General features: G+C 47.5%; 1 protein-coding gene across 7 annotated transcripts in view; it reads right to left on the bottom strand.

The window, feature by feature from the left end:
* Nucleotides 1–25,591, bottom strand: part of LOC141172043 (guanylate-binding protein 3-like) — a 369,874-nt gene that overhangs the window by 147,271 nt on the left and 197,012 nt on the right. For all 7 annotated transcript variants that reach the window (XM_073655827.1, XM_073655829.1, XM_073655828.1 and 4 more), the window contains one exon: nt 21,308–21,394. In XM_073655827.1, coding sequence (XP_073511928.1) covers nt 21,308–21,394 — 87 coding nt within the window. The remainder of the gene's footprint in view (nt 1–21,307; nt 21,395–25,591) is intronic.

Below are 25,591 nucleotides of genomic sequence, written 5' to 3'. Positions count from 1 at the left end.
TTCCCAAACTGTAACTCCTGTTGGTGGAGACAATGAGGAAGACGATGATGAGACTCAAATACCTGATTGGAGCGACAACTTTAGTTTTTTGTCAGGGCAGGAACAGGTTGACTCTGAGAACGACGGGTGTGATAACACACAGGGTGATGATGATGAGGTTGGAGATCCCACTTACTGTCAACCCACAGTCAGCCAAGAGATGAGGTCAGCAGAAGAGGTGGGGGAGGATGCTAGTGACGACGAGGTCGAGGTTGCGCCTTCCTGGACACAGACGTAATACTGGAAGCACGTCAACAACTGCATCCTCAAACACAACTCTGCCTCTGACCACAAGTCGTAGTGGCTCTTCAGGTCGCATGGGTGCTAAGCCTTGCATAGCCTGGGCATTTTTTCAGATCAATAAAGATGACCCAACTCGTGTTATCTGTGACATTTGTCAGCAAAAGCTAAGTAGAGGCCAAAAAATACATAGTTTGAGTACTTCATGCATGAACCGGCACATGGACATGGAGCATAAGTTGCAGTGGGAAGCTCACTGTGCTACAATGCGGCCTAGCCGGCCGGGCCAACCACCGTCTGCCACATCTTGTGCATACGCGGCCTCTTCATCCTCTGTGACTGGGGGGACAGCAGTCACACCTGTTTTGGGACGCAGACCTGCCACCTCTTTACCCGCAACAGCCAGCGTGATTGGCAGGTCATCATTTTCTTTGGAGGTGGAAACACCAGCTGGTGTTCAGCGCTGTCCGACATCGATAGCACCACCTTTGGATCAAGGCAACCTAACATGTCCGCCTGCATCTTCCTCACAGACCGGCAGTTTGCCGGGGACACCCTTCTCAACCCCATCTAAGCACAACAGCCAGCCCTCGGTCCCTCAGATGTGGACAAGTAAAAGACCATTTCCTCCTAGCCATGAGAAAGCTAAGAGGTTGAATTTCACCATCTGCAAGCTCTTGGCTACAGAAATGCTTCCTTTCCGCCTGGTGGACACAGAGGATTTTCGAGACCTTATGTCCGTCACAGTGCCCCAGTACCAGATGCCCAGTTGGCACTACTTCTCAAAGAAAGGTGTGCCTGCGCTCCACCAGCATGTCGCACACAACATCACCGCTTCTTTAAGAAACTCTGTGTGTGACAGGGTGCATTTCACCACAGACACTTGGACGAGTAGGCATGGACAGGGGCGTTACATGTCGCTGACTGGGCACTGGGTAACTATGGTGACAGCAGGTCAAGGGACTGCTGTCCAAGTCTTGCCGTCCCCACGAGTTGTGCGCCAATCCTCTTTATCTCGAAGTTCCTCCACTGCTTCCTTCTGCCTCCTCAACCTCCTCTCGGTCCTCCACCTGCACCCAAAGCCTGTCTGGTCATGCCACAAGCTTTCTAACTGCGCAGAAGGGATCCTGCACACCTCCTTACTATGCTGGCAGCAGGGCTCAATGTCATTAGGCGGTTTTTCTTTGAAATGTCTGGGAAATGTGAGTCACACAGCTGAGGAGTTGTGGTCAGCTCTGGAGAACCAGCTTCATGAATGGTTGTCTCCACTGGACCTGAAACCAGGGAAGGCCGTGTGCGACAATGCTGCAAACCTGGGTGCGGCCCTTCACCGGGGCAATGTCACACATGTGCCTTGTATGGCTCACGTGTTGAAACTGGTTGTCCAGCAATTTTTAGGCCACTATCCCGGACTAGATGGCCTTCTGCAGAGGGCACGGTCGCTGTGTGCTCACTTCTGCCGTTCGCATCCCGCAGCTCAGCGACTTACATCTCTACAGAAGTCGTTGGGCCTGCCACTTCACCGGCTAAAATGCGATGTGCCTACCCGGTGGAATTCAACTCTGCACATGTTGCAGCGACTGTGGCAGCACCGACAAGCCCTGGTGCAATATGTTCTGACGTATAGCCTGGGCCAACGAGATCCAAAGGGGGGGCAAATCACGCTGGAGGAGTGGTCTCAGATCAGGGACCTATGCACCCTTCTGCACAGTTTTGAAATGGCGACGAAGATGTTTAGTGCTGACGATGCCATTATCAGTATGACTATTCCGGTGATTTACATGCTGGAGCACATGTTAAACAGAATTCGGAGTCAGGTGGTGGCACAAGAGGAGGTGGAGGAAGTAGAGGAGGAGGAGTTGTATGCGGAAGGGCTAACATCTGCAAGGTCCAGACGGTCGGCAGCACCAAGGCGGCAGGCATGTGAGGGTGGGGGAGATGGTTTTACCAGGGCGCATGGTAGCAGCCAAACTAGTGAGGAAGGTGCAGGAGCCCAGGAAGAAGTGGAGGACAAACTGATGGAAGACTCATCAGATGAGGGAGACCTTAATCGCATTTCTGTTGTGCGAGGTTGGGGGGAGAGGACTGAGGAAGGAAGCATGATTTTTACCTCGCCACCAACACAACAGGGACTTGGTGCTCCTGGATGCGCAAGACACATGAGTGCCTTCTTGCTGCACTATCTGCAACATGACCCTCGAATTGTGAGAATTTGAAATAATCCTGACTACTGGGTTGCCACACTGTTAGATCCCCCGTACAAAAGTAAATTTGCAGAAATTATTCCTGCCATAGAAAGGGATGCACGCATGCAGGAGTATCAGCAGAGACTGTTGCAGAATCTTACATGTGCTTTTCCACAAAACACCAGTGGTGCACGTAGTGAATCTCACAGTTCCAACTTGCCAACCGTGGGACCGTCGAGTGTTCAGCACTCAAACCGTAACAGAAACACAGTATCTGCTGGTAACATCAATTTTGCGGAATCATTTCACCACTTTTTTAGCCCATCCTTTGCAAGGCCACAGGAGACAAGAAGTCTGACACATAGTCAACACCTAGAGACGATGGTACAGGAGTATCTCCAAGTAAACATTGAAGCCATGACTGTGTCACTGGACCCTTGCTCTTTTTGGGCTTCCAATCTGGATAAATGACCGGAGCTCGCCACTTACGCCTTGGAGATCTTGTCATGCCCCGCAGCCAGCGTTCTGTCTGAACGTGTGTTCAGCGCTGCTGGTGGTGTGCTGACAGATAAGCGCACGCGGCTGTCCACTGATAATGTAGACAGACTCACGTTCATAAAGATGAACAAATCATGGATCCGAAACGACTTTTCTACCCCTGTGTCATCCTGGGGAGAGTAAAAGCTTGATGACTTGTTAAAATCACCTCACCAACCGTTTTAAGCTTTCAAATTACTAATCATGCTTATCTGTATCTTGGCTGGAAAATAATTTGGGCTTTGTAGCAGTTTGCAGTACTGATTCTATTAGGCCATCTATACTAAGCTCCACCAGCTTTCAAATTAATAATAATTTTTAGCTGCATCTAGCCCGGAAAATAATTTTGGGTCTCCTAGGTGCGCAAGACACATGAGTGCCTTCTTGCTGCACTGCCTGCAACATGACCGTCAGATTGTCAGAATTCGAAGTAATCCTGACTACTGGGTTGCCACACTCTTAGATCCCCCACACTCTTCGATCAACCTTTTCATTTTAATAAAGAACAAAAAATGGTAATTTTTGAAATTATAAGCATTAGCAGGTTATTAGAAATTGAAATCAAACAGTTTTCAACTCAAAACTTTATTCTAGGTGATGTTACATTTGCACATAGGACCCCTTGTTCGAAAGGAGCTTCTGAACTCTCGTCCATTGAATTTGTCAGGTTTTGGATGGTTTCTGCTTCAATTGTTTTGCATGAGGACAGAATACCCTCCCAGAGCTGTTGCTTAGATGTGAACTGCCTCCCGCCATCATAGACACTCCTTTTGATGATGCTCCAGAGGTTCTGAATGGGGTAGAGGTCAGGGGAGCATGGGGGTCACACCATAAGTTTGTCCCCTTTTATGCCCATATCAGCCAGAGATGCAGATGTGTTATGTGCAGCATGAGACGGTGCATTATCATGCATGAAAATGATCTTGCGGCGGAATACACGGTTCTTATTCTAGAACCGTGGCAGGAAGTGCTGTTTGAGAAACTCCACATACATTATGGAGTTCATCTTTACCCCTTCAGGGATCCTAAAGGGGCCGACAATCTCTCTCCCCATGATTCCAGCCCAAAACATTACTCCACCTCCTCCTTGTTGGCGCTGTAGCCGTGTTTGTGTGGGGTGTCCATCAACCAGCCATCCTCCACTCCATCCATCTGGACCATCGAGCGTTGCACGGCACTCATCGGTGAACAAAACAGTTTTGAAGTCAGTCTTCATGTATTGTTTGGCCCACTGGAGCCATTTCTGCTTGTGTGCAGTTGATAGAGGAGGTCAACAGGATGGCTTACGCACAGCTGCAAACCTCTGAAGGACTCTGCATCTTATTGTTCGGGGGATGTTGGAGGCACCAGCAGCTTCAAAAACTTGTCTGCTGCTATGACAAGGCTTTTTTGCCGCTGCACTTTTAACCTGACGTAATTGCCTGGAGGAAAGAGTCCTCAATTTTCCCTTATCAGCACGCTCACGTGTGTACTGTGAATCAGCTACATACTTCTTGATTGTGCGATGATCAGGATGAAGTGTCTTGGCAATGTTGATTGTAGTCATGCCTTGACCTAAACACTCCACAATTTGTTGCTTCTCAGCAGCCGACACATCGTTTTTCTTTCCTATTTTGGCAGAAAATATAGGCTGCTTAATAATGTGGGACAGCCTTCTTAAGTAGTCTTGCCTTTCATTGGACACACCTGCCAAACTAATTAGCACAGGTGTCTGCAATTGCTTACAGTGATATAAAGAGCCCTGACACACATCACCATCAATGAGTTTAACTGACAAACAAACAAATTCTTCCCTTATCACTCCTAAACACTTTTTGCATAATAATTTGGAACACAGTGTACATGTGCTTTTCCACAAAACACCAGTGGTTCACGTAGTGAATCTTACAGTTCTAACTTGCCAACCGTGGTCTGTATGGAGTTGTTCAATAAAGGGCCCAAACTTAAGATAACATAGACGGGAGAGGTCTCTATGAATACGAATTCCTAAGTATTTGATACCCTGTGATGGCCAGGCAAAGGGAAAGTTGGACTGGATGGAATCCTATATGGATTTGGGGAGGGAGACATCGAGGGCCTCAGACTTCGCTGCATTGATTTTAAAATTTGACCAAGTAACAAAGTGATCTATTTCAGCCATAACAGCAGGGATGTATATATGTGATTGAGTGATATATACTAGGACATCATCAGCAAATGCAGAGCACTTGTACTCGGTGCCTCCCACCTCAATCCACCTAATATTGGGGTTATGGCGAATTGATGAGAGCAGGTGCTCCGTCACTAGGATGTATAACAGAGGGGACAGAGGACATCCCTGCCTTGTCCCATTGGTGATTATGAAAGGTGATGAAAATGTTCCATTTATCTTCAGCCTAGGTGACATATTGCGATACAGGGCCGTGATTTTGGCTATAAAAGGGTCCCCTAGACCCCTACCCCAAGCTTTTTAAGAGAATAATATATGGCGTGCCAGGAGACTCTATGGAATGCTTTCTCAGCATCCAACGAGAGTATCTAATTACAAATTTTTAACTGCATCTAGCCCAGGAAATATTTTGTGCCTAGTAGCAGTGTCTGCTAGTCAGCGGATTATCCCAGCTGTTAAGCAAGCTACACCACCTGAAGTTTGGACACTTAATTTTTTCAAAGGAAATGGTTCGGGCCCCCGGGACACTCAGTGAAGAGCATCGAGGAGACACCCCAAGGCATAGGGGCTGGGACTGGTGGAAGGACGCCTTGCGGTGGATCGCCGTGCTCGATCCTTATAAAAGCTTTTTAACTGCAGCAGCTTTAGTGGACGCTACTGGAGCCGAAATTACGCGGCTGCTGGCATGAGACTTGCCCTCCAATAGATCCTTGTAAAAGGATTTAAAGAGTACTCATTCAAATTAAAGAGACAATTTAAATTAAAAAGATTAGACCTGCCTCCAACGCAGGGGGGCTCGATCGACCCACCAGCGGACAGGCACCAGTATTGGGAGAGGGGGGCTGGCCGTCAGGGTCCACCGCAGCTCTGGCACAAACCCGGCGACACGGAGGTCGCACGGGCAGGAACAGACTGGCCGTGTCGGCTTCGCACTTTTTTGGTTATAGAAGGGCATGACATGCCTTTATCTGTGTCTCCCCCTCCTTTTACTCCTCCACCTCTTTTCTTTTTGCATGACTATATGTACTTGTCACTTTTCCATGTGTTAGTTGTGTCTTCTAAGCAGTTTATCAGCTTTTGGACACCTTTAAAGGTGTTTTCTATGTGTTTCTGTGTTTTTGTTTGCCTGCCATTGGTTTTAACGGTGTTCGGCGGTGTTCGACGAACAGTTCGGCGAACATACGGGTGTTCGACGAACCGAACCGAACTCGAACACTATGGGAGTGGCTCAACACTAATCATGACATACCTACAAGAGACAAAAATGCAGCGTCAAAAATGCATGTAAAAAAACTGCACACAAAAACGCAAATAAAAAATTAAAGTAACCTAATTTACACAATAGGTGCAAAAAATCTGCAGTGTCAAAAGCTCACCAAAAAGTGATCAAGTGAACGTAGCCTTACAGGAATATATATATATATACAGTACAGACCAAAAGTTTGGACACACCTTCTCATTTAAAGATTTTTCTGTATTTTCATGACTTTGAAAATTGTACATTCACACTGAAGGCATCAGAACTATGAATTAACACATGTGGAATTATAGACTTAACAAAAAAGTGTGAAACAACTGAAAATATGTCTTATATTCTAGGTTCTTCAAAGTAGCCACCTTTTGCTTTGATGACTGCTTTGCACACTCTTGGCATTCTCTTGATGAGCTTCAAGAGGTAGTCACCGGAAATGGTCTTCCAACAATCTTGAAGGAGTTCCCAGAGATGCTTAGCACTTGTTGGCCCTTTTGCCTTCACTCTGCGGTCCAGCTCACCTCAAACCATCTCGATTGGGTTCAAGTCTGGTGACTGTGGAGGCCAGGTCATCTGGCGTAGCACCCCATCACTCTCCTTCTTGGTCAAATAGCCCTTACACAGCCTGGAGGTGTGTTTGGGGTCATTGTCCTGTTGAAAAATAAATGATGGTCCAACTAAACGCAAACCGGATGGAATAGCATGCCGCTGCAAGATGCTGTGGTAGCCATGCTGGTTCAGTATGCCTTTAATTTTGAATAAATCCCCAATAGTGTCACCAGCAAAGCACCCCCCACACCATCACACCTCCTCATCCATGCTTCACGGTGGGAATCAGGCATGTAGAGTCCATCCGTTCACCTTTTCTGCGTCGCACAAAGACACGGTGGTTGGAACCAAAGATCTCAAATTTGGACTCATCGACCAAAGTTCAGATTTCTACTGGTCCAATGTCCATTTCTTGTGTTTTTTAGCCCAAACAAGTCTCTTCTGCTTGTTGCTTGTCCTTAGCAGTGGTTTACTAGCAGCTATTTTACCATGAAGGCCTGCTGCACAAAGTCTCCTCTTAACAGTTATTGAAGAGATCTGTCTGCTGCTAGAACTCTGTGTGGCATTGACCTGGACTCTAATCTGAGCTGCTGTTAACCTGCGATTTCTGAGGCTGGTGACTCAGATAAACTTATTCTCAGAAGCAGAGGTGACTCTTGGTCTTCCTTTGCTGGGGCGGTCCTCATGTGAGCCAGTTTCTTTGTAGCGCTTGATGGTTTTTGCAACTGCACTTGGGGACACTTTCAAAGTTTGCCCAATTTTTCGGACTGACTGACCTTCATTTCTTAAAGTAATGATGGCCACTCGTTTTTCTTTACTTAGCTGCTTTTTTCTTGGCACAATACAAATTCTAACAGTCTATTCAGTAGGACTATCAGCTGTGTATCCACCAGACTTCTGCACAACACAACTAATGGTCCCAACCCCATTTATAAGGCAAGAAATCCCACTTATTAAACCTGACAGGGCACACCTGTGAAGTAAAAACCATTTCCGGTGACTACCTCTTGAAGCTCATCAAGAGAATGCCAAGAGTGAAGCAGTCATCATAGCAAAAGGTGGCTACTTTGAAGAACCTAGAATATAAGACATATTTTCAGTTGTTTCACACTTTTTTGTTAAGTATATAATTCCACATGTGTTAATTCATAGTTTTGATGCCTTCAGTGTGAATGTACAATTTTCATAGTCATGAAAATACAGAAAAATCTTTAAATGAGAAGGTGTGTCCAAAACTTTTGGTCTGTATTGTATATTCTGGTGCATGCCTGTTGATGCAGTGCTGCTCACCATTATTGGCACCCCTTTATTTTTTTTCATAGACTCTACAATATCTTCAGAAATAAATGAAAATGTACCAAAGTTTTATCCTTAGGATTTTATAATTACTGGTCCAAAGTTAATACAATAATACAACAATAAAACATTGTTTTTCAACTTCCATGGTGCAATTTCAAAGAAGAAACAGAATAAACAGTATGTGCAACAGTAAAAAGGCCCCTAATTAATACTTGGTTGCACACCCTTTGGCATTGCTGACAGCCTCCAATCCATTCTTGTAGCCATCTATAAGCTTTTTGCACTTCTCAGCTGGCATTTTCTCCCACATTTCCTTTGCAGTTTGTTCAAGCTCTTGAATGTTTGCAGGGTTCTTTTTCCCAATGGCAGATTTCAGCTCACCCCAAAGATTTTCAATGAGATTGAGGTCAGGACTCATTGCTGGCTATTTTAAAACAGTCCATTTTTTCTTTTTCAACCATTCCTATGTACTTTTGGATGTCTGCTTTGGGTCACTGTCTTGCTGGAGGACCCATGATCTTCGACTCAAACCAAGTTTTCTTACACTGGGTAGGATATTTCACTCTAAAATCTCTTGATAATTCTCTGATTTCATGATTCCGGTGATACCGTCAAAGCCTCCAGTACCAGACGCAGCAAAGCAACCCCACAGCATTATGGATCCTCCACCATGCTTAACTGTTGGTAGGGTGTTCTTTTCCTTATAAGCTCCATTGCACTGTCTGTAAACAAACTTTTGATTTGCATTGCCAAAAAGGTCTATTTTTGTTCCATCTGTCCACAGAATATTTTCCCAGAAGGATTGTGGTTGGTCAAGGTGCTCTTTGGCAAAGATCAGTGTTTTTTTTTTTTTTTTACTTTGATTCAGCAATGGTTTCTTCCTTGGCCGTTGCCCATAAAGCTCCGCTTGGTTTAGTGTGTGGCATATGGTTCTTGTTGAAACCATGACCCCACACTGTTCCAGGTGGCCTTCAGGTCTTTGGATGTTTGACGTGGTGTTTTTTTCCAACATTAGCACCAACCTTTGAAGACATCTGTTGTCAATTTTCCTCTTTCCCCCATGTCCAGGGAGGTTCTTGATGGTTCCATGCTTGGCAAACTTCTTAATAACATTGCGTACTGTTGAAACTGGGATACCGAGGTCTTTGGAGATGGCATTATACCCTTTGGTAGTCTTGTGTTTGCTAATAATAGCAGTTCTGATGTCCTCAGACAGCTCCTTTGTCTTCACTTTTGTGACAAAGGAACAGGGCCTACTATGTGGCTTTTTAAAACACTGAAGTCATCATTCATTGGCTAATTCATGTCACATTGGCACTGACAATTAATCACAGGTAAATCTCTTTTGTGATTTACCACAGGTGAGTCAAAATGTGTTTCCATACTAAATTAATGTAAAGGGTGACAATACCAGCGCATAGAAAGCTTTAGGTTTTTCTATTTTTCCCTCCCATTGTTTTTCATTTTATATTGTTGTTTATCATTTGCGCTTTTCTATTTAATACGAGTCTCTATACAAAAAAACTGTTTCACTTGATTAATTTTTTTCAGTAGATATTCCACATTATGTACTTAAACATCATGGTGTCAATAACGATGAGCAGGACTGTATATATTGCCAGATTGTCTTTTCACTGAGTGCCGCACTTTAATCATTTTCTTGCATATAAGATATCATTTTTGCGCTTTAATGATTATTCATATTCCTGTTTACAGTGAATATTCATTTCCATGTGTAAATATAACACTGTGAATTTCCCTCTAATAGATTTACAACCAATATTTCTATATTTAAGTGGATTGCGGCTGTTATTATTATAATTAGTGTTGAGCCACCCCCGTAGTGTTCGAGTTCGGTTCGGTTCGTCGAACACCCGTGTGTTCGCCGAACTGTTCGTCGAACTGTTCGTCGAACACCTTCGAACACCGTTAAAACCAATGGCAGGCAAACAAAAACACATAGAAACACATAGAAAACACCTTCAAAGGTGTCCAAAAGCTGACAAACTGCTCAGAAGACATAACTAACACATGGAAAAGTGACAAGTACATATAGTCATGCGAAAATAAAAGAGGTGGAGGAGTAAAAGGAGGGGGAGACACAGATATAGGCATGTCATGCCCTTCTAAAATCCAAAAAGTGAGAAGCCGACACGGCCAGTCCGCTCCTGCCCGTGCCACCTCCGTGTCGCCGGGTTTGTGCCAGAGCCGCGGTGAACCCTGACGGCCAGCCCCCCTCTCCCAATACTGGTGCCTGTCCGCTGGTGGGTCGAGCGAGCCCCCCTGTGGTGGAGGCAGCTCTAAGCTTTTTAATTTAAATTGTCCCTCTAATTTGAATGAATACACTTTAAATCCATTTACAAGGATCTATTGGAGGGCAAGTCTCATGCCAGCAGCCGCGGTAATTCCAGCTCCAGTAGCGTCCACTAAAGCTGCTGCAGTTAAAAAGCTTTTATAAGGATCGAGCTCGGCTGTCCACCGCAAGGCATCCTACTGCCATTCCCAGCCCCTATGCCTTGGGGTGCCTCCTGATGCTCTTCACTAAGTATCCCATGGTCCCGAAACATTTCCTTTGAAAAAATTAAGTGTCTAAACTACAGGTGGTGCAGCTTGTTTAACAGCCGGGATAATCCGCTGACTAGCAGACACTGCTACTAGGCACAAAGTATTTCCTGGGCTAGATGCAGTTAAAAATTTGTAATTAGATACTCTCGTTGGATGCTGAGAAAGCATTCCATAGAGTCTCCTGGCACGCCATATATGATTCTCTTAAAAAGCTTGGGGTAGGGGTCTAGGGGACCCTTTTATAGCCAAAATCACGGCCCTGTATCGCAATACGTCACCTAGGCTGAAGATAAATGGAACTGTAGCACCCTGAGGGCTCGGTTGCTACAGACGTATTGCACCTCACCCAGAGGTGTGATATCTCACTCTCAGGTAAGGATGGAGTGTGGATCAGGACCCAACACCTGCATGCATTACACCACATTGCCGTGGGGCAGGGCGACCAATATGCCCCTGAGATGGGCACGACAGTCCCTGTCCCTGGCTGGAGTGGGGGGAGGGAACACTGAGGAAGGGGAACCCTGTAGTGCAGGAGCAGGGAGGAAGCAGTTCCTGGGTGCATTGAGAAGGGAGTATAAAAGGTGGGCACCATCTTAGTTCAGTGCAGAGAAGTCTGAGCAGAAGTGGCAGGGAGCAGGGGCTCTGCATGAGCTCTGCTCCGGAGGCGGGCCTAGTAACAGAGGCCCAGGCCTGGAAGAGGGAGAAGGAAGGAAGAGGAGCGGAGAAGGCTCCAGGAACGAGGAATGAAGGGATCCCAGGGGTGCGGACGGGCGAGTCGCCACCGCACGCCCGAATCCACCTGCGTGGAGGGGTCAGGCCAAAGGGGGAGACCGGTCCCCGAACTAGTGGAGGCAGGAAACGACCCTCAGCTAGAAACCGGAGGCTCTGACATTTTATGTGGCGCAGCCCCTCGCTACACCCGCTAGGAAGGCACCATATAGGGTCAGGGAAACTGGCGCCAAGTTTACCAAGAGGAGGCCCGAGGCAGCCGGACAGAAGTGTTGGTAAGAAAGGCCAGACAAAGGACACACAAAGGGGGTCCTGTGAAGTGCTCCAAAGTTATCTGGGAGTTGTCTGAGCCCCTCACCTGGTGAGCACAGTACGACGTGGGCAGCCGTTACCTGCAGACGTGGTCTGGATAATAAGAACTGTGAGTAAAGGCCCTGAACTGCATCACTGACTCCGTGTCGTTACTGCTGCTGCCCTGCACCATCACCCCCATCCTCCGCATACACTGCCCTGAGGCTATACTCCTCCCGTGGGGAGTTATGCTACGCTCTGCTGCACCCACAACACCAGCCTCAGCGGTCTGCCCTGTAGCGGCGGTTCACTCTGACCGCAATCCACGGGTGGCGTAGTCGGACATTTAAATATCAAAACCACATAAATAGTTCCGCCACTGGTTTGACCGCCCTGAGCCACGGAACCGGGTCGCCGCCACGAAGACTACAACCACCAGCATCCACCAAAAAGGGTCCGGCTCCGGGTGTCCCAAGGCCCAGGGGGTGCGTCAGAACATTTTCATCACCTTTCACAATCACCAATGGGACAAGGCAGTGATGTCCTCTGTCCCCTCTCTTATACATCCTAGTGACGGAGCACCTGCTCTCATCAATTCGCCATAACCCCAATATTAGGTGGATTGAGGTGGGAGGCACCGAGTACAAGTGCTCTCTATTTGCTGATGATGTCCTAGTATATATCACTCAATCACATATATCCATCCATGCTGTTATGGCTGAAATAGATCACTTTGTTACATGGTAAAATTTTAAAATCAATGCAGCGAAGTCTGAGGCCCTCGATGTCTCCCTCCCCAAATCCATATAGGATTCCATCCAGTCCAACTTTCCCTTTGCCTGGCCCTCACAGGGTATCAAATACTTAGGAATTCCTATTCATAGAGACCTCTCCCATCTATGTTATCTTAATTTTGGGCCCTTTATTGAACAACTCCATACAGACCACGGTTGGCAAGTTAGAACTGTAAGATTCACTACGTGAACCACTGGTGTTTTGTGGAAAAGCACATGTACACTGCGTTCCAAATTATTATGCAAAAAGTGTTTAGGAGTGATAAGGGAAGAATTTGTTTGTTTGTCAGTTAAACTCATTGATGGTGATGTGTGTCAGGGCTCTTTATATCACTGTAAGCAATTGCAGACACCTGTGCTAATTAGTTTGGCAGGTGTGTCCAATGAAAGGCAAGACTACTTAAGAAGGCTCTCTCACATTATTAAGCAGCCTACATTTTCTGCCAAAATGGGAAAGAAAAAGGATGTGTCGGCTGCTGAGAAGCAACAAATTGTGGAGTGTTTAGGTCAAGGCATGACTACAATCAACATTGTGCGATGATCAGGATGAAGTGTCTTGGCAATCAAGAAGTATGTAGCTGATTCACAGTACACACGTGTGCGTGCTGATAAGGGCAAATTGAGGACTCTTTCCTACAGGCAATTACGTCAGGTTGAAAGAGCAGCGGCAAAAAAGCCTTGTCATAGCAGCAGACAAGTTTTTGAAGCTGCTTGTGCCTCCAACGTCCCCCGAACAACAAGATGCAGGGTCCTTCAGAGGTTTGCAGCTGTGCATGCGCCATCCTGTCGACCTCCTCTATCCACTTCACACAAGCAGAAACGGCTCCAGTGGGCCAAACATTACATGAAGACTGATTTCAAAACTGTTTTGTTCACGGATGAGTGCCGTGCAGCGCTCGATGGTCCAGATGGATGGAGTGGAGGATGGCTGGTTGATGGACACCCCACGCAAACACGGCTACAGCGCCAACAAGGAGGAGGTGGAGTAATGTTTTGGGCTGGAATCATGGGGAGAGAGATTGTCGGCCCCTTTAGGATCCCTGAAGGCGCTAAAGATGAACTCCATAATGTATGTGGATTTTCTCAAACAGCACTTCCTGCCATGGTTCAAGAAGAAGAACCGTGTATTTCACAGCAAGATCATTTTTCTGCATGATAATGCACCATCTCATGCTGCACATAAAACATCTGCATCTCTGGCTGATATGGGCATAAAAGGGGACAAACTTATGGTGTGACCCCCATGCTCCCCTGACCTCTACCCCATTCAGAACCTTTGGAGCATCATTAAAAGGAGTGTCTATGATGGCGGGAGGCAGTTCACATCTAAGCAACAGCTCTGGGAGGGTATTCTGTCCTCATGCAAAACAATTGAAGCAGAAACCATCCAAAACCTGACAAATTCAATGGACGAGAGAGTTCAGAAGCTCCTTTCGAACAAGGGGTCCTATGTGAAAATGTAACATCACCTAGAATAAAGTTTTGAGTTGAAAACTGTTTGATTTCAGTTTCTAACAACCTGCTAATGCTTATAATTTCAAAAATGACCATTTTTTTGGTCTTTATTAAAATGAAAAGGTTGATCGAAAAGTTTGGGTGATCTAAGAGTGTGGCAACCCAGTAGTCATGATTACTTCGAATTCTGACAATATGAGGGTCATGCTGCAGGTAGTGCAGCAAGAAGGCACTTATGTGCCTTGCGCATCTCGGAGCCCCAAAATTATTTTCCGGGCTAGATGCAGCTAAAAATTATTTTTAATTTTAAATCTGGTGAAGCTTTAGTATAGATGGCCTAATAGGATCAGTGCTGCACACTGCTACAAAGCCCAAATTATTTTCCAGTCAAGATACAGATAAACATGATTAGTAATTTGAAAGCTTAAAACGGTTGGTAGGGTGATTTTAACCAATCATCAAGCTTTTACTCTCCCCAGGATGACACAGGGGTAGAAAAGTCGTTTCGGATCCATGATTTGTTCATCTTTATGAACGTGAGTCTGTCTACATTATCAGTGGAGAGCCGCGTGCGCTTATCTGTCAGCACACCACCAGCAGCGCTGAACACACGTTCAGACAGAACGCTGGCTGCGGGGCATGACAAGAACTCCAAGGCGTAAGTGGCTAGCTCCGGCCATTTATCCAGATTGGAAGCCCAAAAAGAGCAAGGGTCCAGTGACACAGTCGTGGCTTCAATGTTTACTTGGAGATACTCCTGTACCATCGTCTCTAGGCGTTGACTATGTGTCAGACTTCTTGTCTCCTGTGGCCTTGCAAAGGATGGGCTAAAAAAGTGGTGAAATGATTCCGCAAAATTGATGTTACCAGCAGATACTGTGGTTCTGTTACGGTTTGAGTGCTGAACACTTGACGGTCCCACGGTTGGCAAGTTGGAACTGTGAGATTCACTACGTGCACCACTGGTATTTTGTGGAAAAGCACATGTAAGATTCTGCAACAGTCTCTGCTGATACTCCTGCATGCGTGCATCCCTTTCTATGGCAGGAATAATTTCTGCAAATTTACTTTTGTACCGGGGATCTAACAGTGTGGCAACCCAGTAGTCAGGATTATTTCTAATTCTCACAATTCGTGGGTCATGTTGCAGGTAGTGCAGCAAGAAGGCACTCATGTGTGTTGCGCATCCAGGAGCACCAAGTCCCTGTTGTGTTGGTGGCGAGGTAACAATCATGCTTCCTTCCTCTGTCCTCTCCCCCCAACCTCGCACAACAGAAATGTGATCAAGGTCTCCCTCATCTGATGAGTCTTCCATCAGTTCGTCCTCCACTTCTTCCTGGGCTCCTGCACCTTCCTCACTAGTTTGGCTGCTACCATGCGCCCTGGTAAAACCATCTCCCCCACCCTCACATGCCTGCCGCCTTGGTGCTGCCGACCGTCTGGACCTTGCAGATGTTAGCCCTTCCGCATACAACTCCTCCTCCTCTACTTCCTCCACCTGACTCCGAATTCTGTTTAACATGTGCTCCAGCATGTAAATCACCGGAATAGTCATGCTGATAATGGCATCGTCAGCACTAAACATCTTCGTCGCCATTTCAAAACTGTGCAGAAGGGTGCATAGGTCCCTGATCTGAGACCACTCCTCCAGCGTGATTTGCCCCACCTCTGAATCTCGTTGGCCCAGGCTATACGTCAGAACGTATTGCACCAGGGCTTGTCGGTGCTGCCACAGTCGCTGCAACATGTGCAGAGTTGAATTCCACCGGGTAGGCACATCGCATTTTAGCCGGTGAAGTCGCAGGCCCAACGACTTCTGTAGAGATGTAAGTCGCTGAGCTGCGGGATGCGAACGGCGGAAGTGAGCACACAGCGACCGTGCCCTCTGCAGAAGGCCATCTAGTCTGGGATAGTGGGCTAAAAATTGCTGGACAACCAGGTTCAACACGTGAGCCATACAAGGCACGTGTGTGACATTGCCCGGGCGAAGGGCCGCACCCAGGTTTGCAGCATTGTCGCACACGGCCTTCCCTGGTTTCAGGTCCAGTGGAGACAACCATTCATGAAATTGGTTCTCCAGAGCTGACCACAACTCCTCAGCTGTGTGACTCACATTTCCCAGACATTTCAATGTAATAACCGCCTGATGACGTTGAGCCCTACTGCCAGCATAGTAAGGAGGTGTGCAGGATCCCTTCTGCGCAGTTAGAAAGCTTGTGGCATGACCAGACAGGCTATGGGTGCAGGTGGAAGACCGAGAGGAGGTTGAGGAGGCAGAAGCAGTGGAGGAACTTTGACATAAAGAGGATTGACGCACAACTCGTGGGAACGGCAAGACTTGGACAGCAGCGCCTTGTCCTGCTGTCACCATAGTTACCCAGTGCCCAGTCAGCGACATGTAACGCCCCTGTCCATGCCTACTCGTCCAAGTGTCTGTGGTGAAATGCACCCTGTCACACACAGAGTTTCTCAAAGAAGCGGTGATGTTATGTGCGACATGCTGGTGGAGCGCAGGCACACCTTTCTTTGAGAAGTAGTGCCGACTGGGCATCTGGTACTGGGGCACTGCGACGGACATAAGGTCTCGAAAATCCTCTGTGTCCACCAGGCGGAAAGGCAGCATTTCTGTAGCCAAGAGCTTGCAGATGGTGAAATTCAACCTCTTAGCTTTCTCATGGCTAGGAGGAAATGGTCTTTTACTTGTCCACATCTGAGGGACCGAGGGCTGGCTATTGTGCTTAGACGGGGTTGATAAGGGTGTCCCCGGCAAACTGCCGGTCTGTGAGGAAGATGCAGGCGGACATGTTAGGTTGCCTTGATCCAAAGGTGGTGCTATCGATGTCGGACAGCGCTCAACACCAGCTGGTGTTACCACCTCCAAAGAAAATGATGACCTGCCAATCACGCTGCCTGTTGCGGGTAAAGAGGTGGCAGGTCTGCGCCCCAAAACAGGTGTGACTGCTGTCCCCCCAGTCACAGAGGATGAAGAGGCCGCGGATGCACAAGATATGGCAGACGGTGGTTGGCCCGGCCGGCTAGGCCGCATTGTAGCACACTGAGCTTCCCACTGCAACTTATGCTTCATGTCCATGTGCCGGTTCATGCATGAAGTACTCAAACTATGTATTTTTTGGCCTCTACTTAGGTTTTGCTGACAAATGTTACAGATAACACGAGTTGGGTCATCTTTATCGATCTGAAAAAATGCCCAGGCTATGCAAGGCTTAGCACCCATGCGACCTGAAGAGCCACCACGACTTGTGGTGAGAGGCAGAGTTGTGTTTGAGGATGCAGTTGTTGACGTGCTTCCAGTACTACGTCTCTGTCCAGGAAGGCGCAACCTGACCTCGTCGTCACTAGCATCTTCCTCCACCTCCTCTGCTGACCTCATCTCTTGGCTGACTGTGGGTTGACAGTAAGTGGGATCTCCGACCTCATCATCATCACCCTGTGCGTTATCACACCCGTCGTCCTCAGAGCCAACCTGTTCCTGCCCTGACAAAAAACTAAAGTTGTCGCTCCAATCAGGTATTTGAGTCTTATCATCGTCTTCCTCATTGTCTCCACCAACAGGAGTTACAGTTTGGGAATGAGGGTCTACATTATGGTCAGAACCTTCTGCGTCTGGTCCTGGATCCGACTCATAAAGATTCTGGGCATCAGTGCAGATCATTTCCTCGTCTGGATTCACAGAAGCGCTGGAGTCGACCTCTGATTCCCAGGCTATAGTATGAGTAAACAGCTCTGCAGACTCAACCATCTGTTCTACCTCATACTCAGACGGGCAGCTGGAGATTTGGGAGCTGTGAGGAAGCAAGTGCGATTTGGGTGACACCTTTGAGGACTGGAGTATTTGTGATGTTGAAGTTGATGTGGAGGAGAGCCCACTTAAAGGAGCACTTGATATCCGTTGAAGCACCTGCTGTTTTTGTGCCTCATCTGGAATTTGTAGCGATTGGCGTGGCCGTAAGAAAGGGATCTTATCACATTGTCCGCTAAAAGAAGTAGAAATTTTAGTTTGGCTGGAAGATGGTCTTTCTTCTGCAGATGTTACTGTTGCTTTAACACCTACCCCACGGACACAACCTTTTTTCCCCTTCCCAACACGCCTATTCCCCTTTCCACCAGCAGCAGGCCTTTTTCCACTCATTTTGGTGGTTAACTAATTCACAACTCTGGAGTTGTTTGCACAAAAAAACAATGGATGGTAACCGAGCAGAGCTGAGTGGCCAAACTGTGGTATTAGGCCAAAACTATTGGCTGGGTTAGATGCAGAAAAAAATTATTTTGAATTTGCAACCTGATGGAGGTCAGTATAGATGGACTAATACAAATAGTCCCACACACTGCTAGAAGCCCAAATATTTTTTCAGAGGTACTGTAGATGCAGATAAAAATTATTTTTAATTTGCAACCTGATGGAGGTCAGTATAGATGGACTAATAGACCAAGTCCCACACACTGCTAGAAGCCCAAATATTTTTTCAGAGCTAGATGCAGAAAAAAATTATTTTTAATTTGCAACCTGATGGAGGACAGTATAGATGGACTAATAGACCAAGTCCCACACACCGCTAGAAGCCCAACTATTTTTTCAGAGCTAGATGCAGAAAAAAATTATATTCAATTTGCAACCTGCTGGAGGTCAGTATAGAAGGACTAATAGAACAAGTCCCACACACTGCTAGAAGCCCAATATTTTTTCAGAGGTAGATGCAGGAAAAAAATATATTCAGTTTGCAACCTGATGGAGGTCAGTATAGATGGACTAATACAACAAGTCCCACACACAGCTAGAAGCCCAAATATTTTTTCAGAGGTACTGTAGATGCAGATAAAAATTAGTTTTAATTTGCAACCTGATGGAGGTCAGTATAGATGGACTAATAGAGAAAGTCCGACACACTACTAGAAGGCCAAATATTTTTTCAGAGCTAGATGCAGAAAAAAATTATATTCAGTTTGCAACCTGATGGAGGTCAGTATAGATGGACTAATAGAGAAAGTCCCACACACTACTAGAAGGCCAAATATTTTTTCAGAGCTAGATGCAGAAAAAAATTATATTCAGTTTGCAACCTGATGGAGGTCAGTATAGATGGATTAATAGAACAAGACCCACACACAGCTAGAAGCCCAATCTTTTTTCAGAGGTAGATGCAGAAAAAAATATATTCAGTTTGCAACCTGATGGAGGTCAGTATAGATGGACTAATACAACAAGTCCAACACACAGCTAGAAGCCCAATATTTTTTCAGAGGTAGATGCAGAAAAAAATATATTCAGTTTGCAACCTGATGGAGGTCAGTAAAGATGGACTAATAGACCAAGTCCCACACACTGCTAGAAGCCCAAATATTTTTTCAGAGGTACTGTAGATGCAGATAAAAATTAGTTTTAATTTGCAACCTGATGGAGGTCAGTATAGATGGACTAATAGAGAAAGTCCGACACACTACTAGAAGGCCAAATATTTTTTCAGAGCTAGATGCAGAAAAAAATTATATTCAGTTTGCAACCTGATGGAGGTCAGTATAGATGGACTAATAGAGAAAGTCCGACACACTACTAGAAGGCCAAATATTTTTTCAGAGCTAGATGCAGAAAAAAATTATATTCAGTTTGCAACCTGATGGAGGTCAGTATAGATGGACTAATAGAACAAGACCCACACACAGCTAGAAGCCCAATATTTTTTCAGAGGTAGATGCAGGAAAAAAATATATTCAGTTTGCAACCTGATGGAGGTCAGTATAGATGGACTAATACAACAAGTCCCACACACAGGTAGAAGCCCAAATATTTTTTCAGAGGTACTGTAGATGCAGATAAAAATTAGTTTTAATTTGCAACCTGATGGAGGTCAGTATAGATGGACTAATAGAATGATGCTATGCCCAAAAGATTTTACTTCACTAGGTGCAGTAAAAAAATTGGTATTCTATACACAGGTGGTATATCTTGCAACACAGATAGGCTACTCCACTGACTAACACACTCTGCAATAGGCCAAAAAGGATTAGCTTTGCTAGATTCAGCCAAATGCTGTGAAAAAAACTTGCACAGCACTGGCACAGACCTGCCTGGCAAAAACTGATAGGAACTCATGTAACCTAGTCCTGAAAAGGACTCCAATTACAATTAGTCTTTACTCCCACAACCGATCTATTTAAGAGCACAGACCTGCCTGATAAAAGTCGTAGGAAATGCTGTAACCTAGTCCTTAAAAGGACTGCAATCACAACTATTCCCTACTCCCAAGCTATCTGTAGATTTGTGCGAAAATTGGCTTGAAATTAACAAGGTATAGCGCACACAGCAACAGCGGTGCCGTCTAACACGCAGCTGCAGCAGTGAGAAAATGGTGGCGACGGGGAAAATGGCTGGGTCTTATACGGCAAGGACATGTGACATACACTGCCAATGACACATGCCCTTGCTTGTGTGAAAAAAAGCACTTCGCTCCGTGTGTGCGCTGCTGATAGGCTGACAGATTGCACCTCCCCACTGTAAATGCGGGAAAGAGAAAAAAAAATGGAGATCTTCATTGTTCCTGCAGAGATCCATCCCCTGCCCCTCCCCCCACCCCGCTGTACACTCAAACTGCGTATTAACATTAATTTTCATCATTACTGAGAAAAAATCCAGTTATGATTTTGGTGCACGAACAGTTATCGAACATAACCTCGAACAGCCGAATTTTTCTCAAATTGTTCGTGTTCGCCGAACGGCTCGAACACCGCCCAAAACAGCTCGAATTTGAGATTGGCGAACAGTTCGAGTAGAACAACGCTCATCTCTAATTATAATATTCATTTTTACAATTATTGGTGAGAAATTTGCCTCCAGTAAGTCAGAGCGACATTAGCTGCAGTAATTATCAGAGATAAAACTAAGAGCTCAAGCAGCTTTACCTGGATAACTTCTGTCAGGCTGCAGTCAAAATCCATTTTAATAATTATATATTTTATTATTTATTAATAAAAGTTATATTTTATTCTCATTTTCTATTTTCTTTCTTTTCTTTCTTATTGATGTAAGTGATAATTATGGTGGTGAACACTAATGTGAATTTACGGTGTATGGGATTTCAGCAATCCATATGATCAGGATATTGGATGAGCCGACTTGTCGTCTTCCAGGAACCTTACACCCAATAATATTATACATTGTTTATTTAGTGTGAATAGAATCTTAGGATGTCTTAACATTATCTCTTACCTCTGGGACAGGTTTGGATTCTGCATCAAGAACTTGCGTGGAGCCCGTGATACAAGCGAAATGGCCGTCGGGGTGACACGTTCTGATCTAGTAGGGATAGAAATCTGGAAAGTGTAAGGTAGCTAAAGGACACATAGTTGATGAGAGGTATGTATCACAGAGATGGTTGTCCTCCATGATGTAATCCTGGAATGTTGCTCTAGTGCACATAAGCACTAAGAGGATTGTTTGGTGCATGTGGGCCGGGGTTTTACGAGTAATCAGAGAGATGGGTGTGACACCCCAGGGGTCTGGTTGCCACAGTGATAGAGATATTACGTCTGAGAGCAGGTGGGAGGTCCTTTGGTCAGGGATCCTGTGCATGCCACACCTCCTGCCCAGTCTTGGGAGGGGAAGGACTTCCCCTATATAAACCCGGGGCTGAGGCAGAGTGAGTGAGAAAGAAGACAGAACAAGAGTAGAGAAGAGAAGCAGCATAGCAAGAAACATCAGGAGCTCTGTGGGGAGCAGTGTTACAACGAGTCAGGGGCTGGCAGCTGCAGAGCTCGCCCTGACTGAGAAGATTTCTAACCGGACCCGGAGTCCGAGGCTGTGGGGACTAACTCCTACCCAGCAGCAGAAACCGTCCGGCAGAGGATTTCAGGTCCTCTGGCCCAGAAGCCCGAAGGCACGGTCACACGCGTGGGACCAGCACCGCCATCGTGGAGCGGAAGCCATTAGAAGGCCCCGAGTCACCGGCCATACGGGTGAGCACCACACGGTACACTCAGGGACGTGGGCTACTTATTCCCGCCTCTAGCAAGGTAGCCAGAAGAGTACAGTTAGTTGGGAAGGCCTACAACTCCGCCTGGCCAGGGGAAATCCCATCTGCTCAAGGACTGACCAGGCCCCTATCACTAGCAAGTACTCCGGGAGGGTCTTTCTTTGTCACCAGTAAAGACCCTGAACTACACCGCACCGTCTCTGAGTGGTTCCTGCTACCCCCATCATCCACGTCGGCTGCCCTGAGGCCATACCCCTCCCGTTGGGGGTTATACCATCCACGCTGCACCATCCTTCCACCGGCCTCAGCGGTCTGCCCTGCAGCGGCAGCTCCATAGCTGCATTCAACGGGTGGCGTAGTCACCAACCATCTACTGCTAGCACATCGCCGCTCAGTTTGACTCCCTGGGCACGGACCGGGTCGCCGCCACGAGACTACAACCCACAAGAGATCTGGCTCCGGGTAAGCTCCCGCGTGCGCATCGCAGCGCGACACAGGCCCAGGGGCGCGTCAACTTTGGCGTAGTCGGCAGGATCTCGTGCCCGCAACCACCGGGTACTGCGTGCCTGAAAAGCAAAGACTGTTCAAACTTACCAGTGGTGAAGATTCCCGCTATCCGTGGAGGTTTCCCGCCATCCGGCGCCATCTTCTACCTTCTTCCCGCCATCCGCGAAGTTTTCCCGCCATCCGGCGCCATCTTCGACCTTCTTCCCGCCATCCGTGGAGTTTTCCCGCCATTGGACGCCATCTTGAGGACGCCGCGCGGGAAGAAGAGGGGCGTGGACTCCGAAAGCGCGCGAGAACTGAAGCCCCGCCTCACGTCCGGACGTTGCGTAAGGTCCTGGAAGGAGCCCAGCAGACGCCGACGTCACCGGAGCGCGACGGAAGGTCCTCAACCCTGACGATCCACTGCGGAGCCGCGGCCTACGGAACAGGATCATCGCAAGGTAGGCCACGGTCCACTAGGGGGGAGGAAGATGTCGGATACGGAGGAGAGCTTCACTGCCTCAACTCCCGCCAGCGCCACCGCTGCTGCAGTTATGCCCTTCACCATGCCCTATATCCCGGGAGCAGCTTGGCTACCCCAGTACTCAGGGGAGTCACATACCCTGCATGACTTTAGAGAAAAGCTGGATAGCCTCTTCCAGGTGTACCCCCTCACAGAAGAGCAAAAAGTGAGCATCCTGGTGGCCCAACTAACTGGGGCAGCCAAAAGGGAAGTAAAATCCTGGCCACCTGGGAGGAAGACTGTCGCAGGGATACTAACCCGGCTGAAGGACACCTTTGATACCCGTACCTCAGCCGAGATTAAGCTTAGATTCTACGGGTGCAAGCAGCGAGCGCATGAGAGTATAAGGGACTATGCACTAAACCTACAAGAGGCCCTGAGGGCCATAAAGCAGACCGACCCTGATGGGGTGGGAAACGAGGACAGGCTGTTGACTGAACAATTTATAGAGGGTTTATATTGCAATGCCCACCGAACCCAGTTGCGGGCAATGGCCTTACAGGATCCCCATCTAGACTTTGCACAGTTCAAGGACAGAGCCATCCGGGTGCTCCGAGAACCGGCACCGGGTGGCGTTGTGACCCACAGGCGCCCAGCTATCACTTACCACCAGGAGGCGGCGCCCTTGTCGGCAGGGCCTGTGGGAGCTGATGCGCAGGCTTGGACAATGACCCGGCTCCAGACCTACGCCATCAGGTCCAAGAGCTAGCTAAGAGCGTTGCTGCGCTAACCCGAACTGTGCAGTCTTTACAGGTTTCCACCCCAGGGAAGATCCAGTTGGCATCCGGACCAGAGGACATCCCGTGGCGTCGACCAAGGAGGACCCCACCGGCCAGAGGAAGACCCAGTGACCGATACAGCGAGGACGGACGACCCATCTGCCGCCGCTGCAATCAACCCGGACATATGGAAAGGTACTGTTCTTTAAATGGGCACAACCTGGGGTAGAGGGCCAACCCCCAGGAAAAAGATCACCAGGCCCATCGAACTGGCGCGACAGATATGTGGGAGGACGTCCAGTCTTGCCTGTGGTACTGGATGGCATTCCCATGAGTGCCCTACTGGACACCGGGTCACAGGTCACCACTATCCCGTACGTGCTCTTTAAGCAGTACTGGAATGACTCGGATATTACCCGCTACCCTGACGACGACTTGAGTATCATCGCCAGCAATGGCCAGCCCGTGCCACAGATCGGATTTAAAGAGGTGACCATCAAAATCGGTAGAGTCGAACTGGCAGCACAGGGACTGATCATTGTAGACATTGACAAACATGAGAGCCACCCAAAAATAACTCTAGGAACTAATGTAATTGAAAATTGTCTTGCAGAGGTGATTTTCCTTCTACAGCAGGTTGCCAAGAACGCCAGCTCCGGCGAGCAGCGAGTGCTCCAGAAAGAGATCCGGGCACTGATGCGACGGCAACAGGTGGAACTCTCCGGCGGTGAGATTGGTAGCGTAAGAATGTGTGACCCTTTCCCTATTGCCATGCCCCCAAAAAGCGAAATGATGATTTGGTGCCGGGCAGCTATTGGTCTGAGAGGTAGAGATTACCAGGCAATGGTAGAACCAGTTTACTCAGACAGTAGGCCCACCATTTTGACAGCACGGGGGGTGGTCAATGTACGCCATGGGAGGGTGCCCGTTCGCATAATCAATATCGGGGAGAGGGAAGTGTACCTGCCCCGGTATGCCACGCTAGCAAAATTATATACCATCAACCAAAACTCTATACAGTCTGTGGAACCCTTGCCTCCATCTCACCCGGAGGAAGGTAACGGCTCTAAGAAAGTAATGGAGGATTGGTGTCAGCAACTACACTTGGGAACTGACTCCACTCCCTCCCACCAGAAACAGGGAGTCTACCGGGTGGTTCAAGAGTATGAGAGAGTGTTTAGTAAACACCCGTTAGACTTCGGGCGAGTCAAGGGGGTAGAACACCGCATCCCCACGGGAGATCATCCTCCCATAAAAGAGAGGTATCGACCCGTACCCCCTGCACATTACCAACACGCCAAGGGGATGCTTAGAGACATGAAGGAGGCTGGGGTAATCCGGGATAGCTGTAGCCCCTGGGCAGCCCCGCTAGTTTTAGTCAAAAAGAAAGACAACACCATGAGGATGTGTGTAGATTACCGGAAAATCAACCGTATCACACACAAGGATGCGTACCCCTTACCAAGGATAGAGGAGTCATTGGCTGCTTTAAGATCTGCTAACTTCTTCTCTACCTTGGATCTCACTAGCGGGTACTGGCAGGTTCCTGTAGCAGAGGCGGACCGGGAGAAGACCGCATTCACCACCCCGATGGGACTTAGTGAGTTCACCTGCATGCCGTTCGGACTCTGCAACGCCCCAGGAACCTTCCAACGATTAATGGAGTGCTGTCTGGGCCACAGAAACTTCGAGACGGTCCTGTTGTACCTGGACGATGTCATCGTATACTCCAAAACTTATGAGGACCACCTGAAACACCTGGCGGAGGTGTTCGAAGCTCTGGCGAGTTACGG

Source organism: Phyllobates terribilis, unplaced genomic scaffold, assembly GCF_046119375.1.
Source record: "Phyllobates terribilis strain yellow unplaced genomic scaffold, ASM4611937v1 Scaffold_12__6_contigs__length_324123572, whole genome shotgun sequence".
Lineage (NCBI taxonomy): Eukaryota > Metazoa > Chordata > Amphibia > Anura > Dendrobatidae > Phyllobates > Phyllobates terribilis.
The sequence above is the reverse complement of the archived record's forward strand: the minus strand, read 5'-3'. Positions and strand labels throughout refer to the sequence as shown.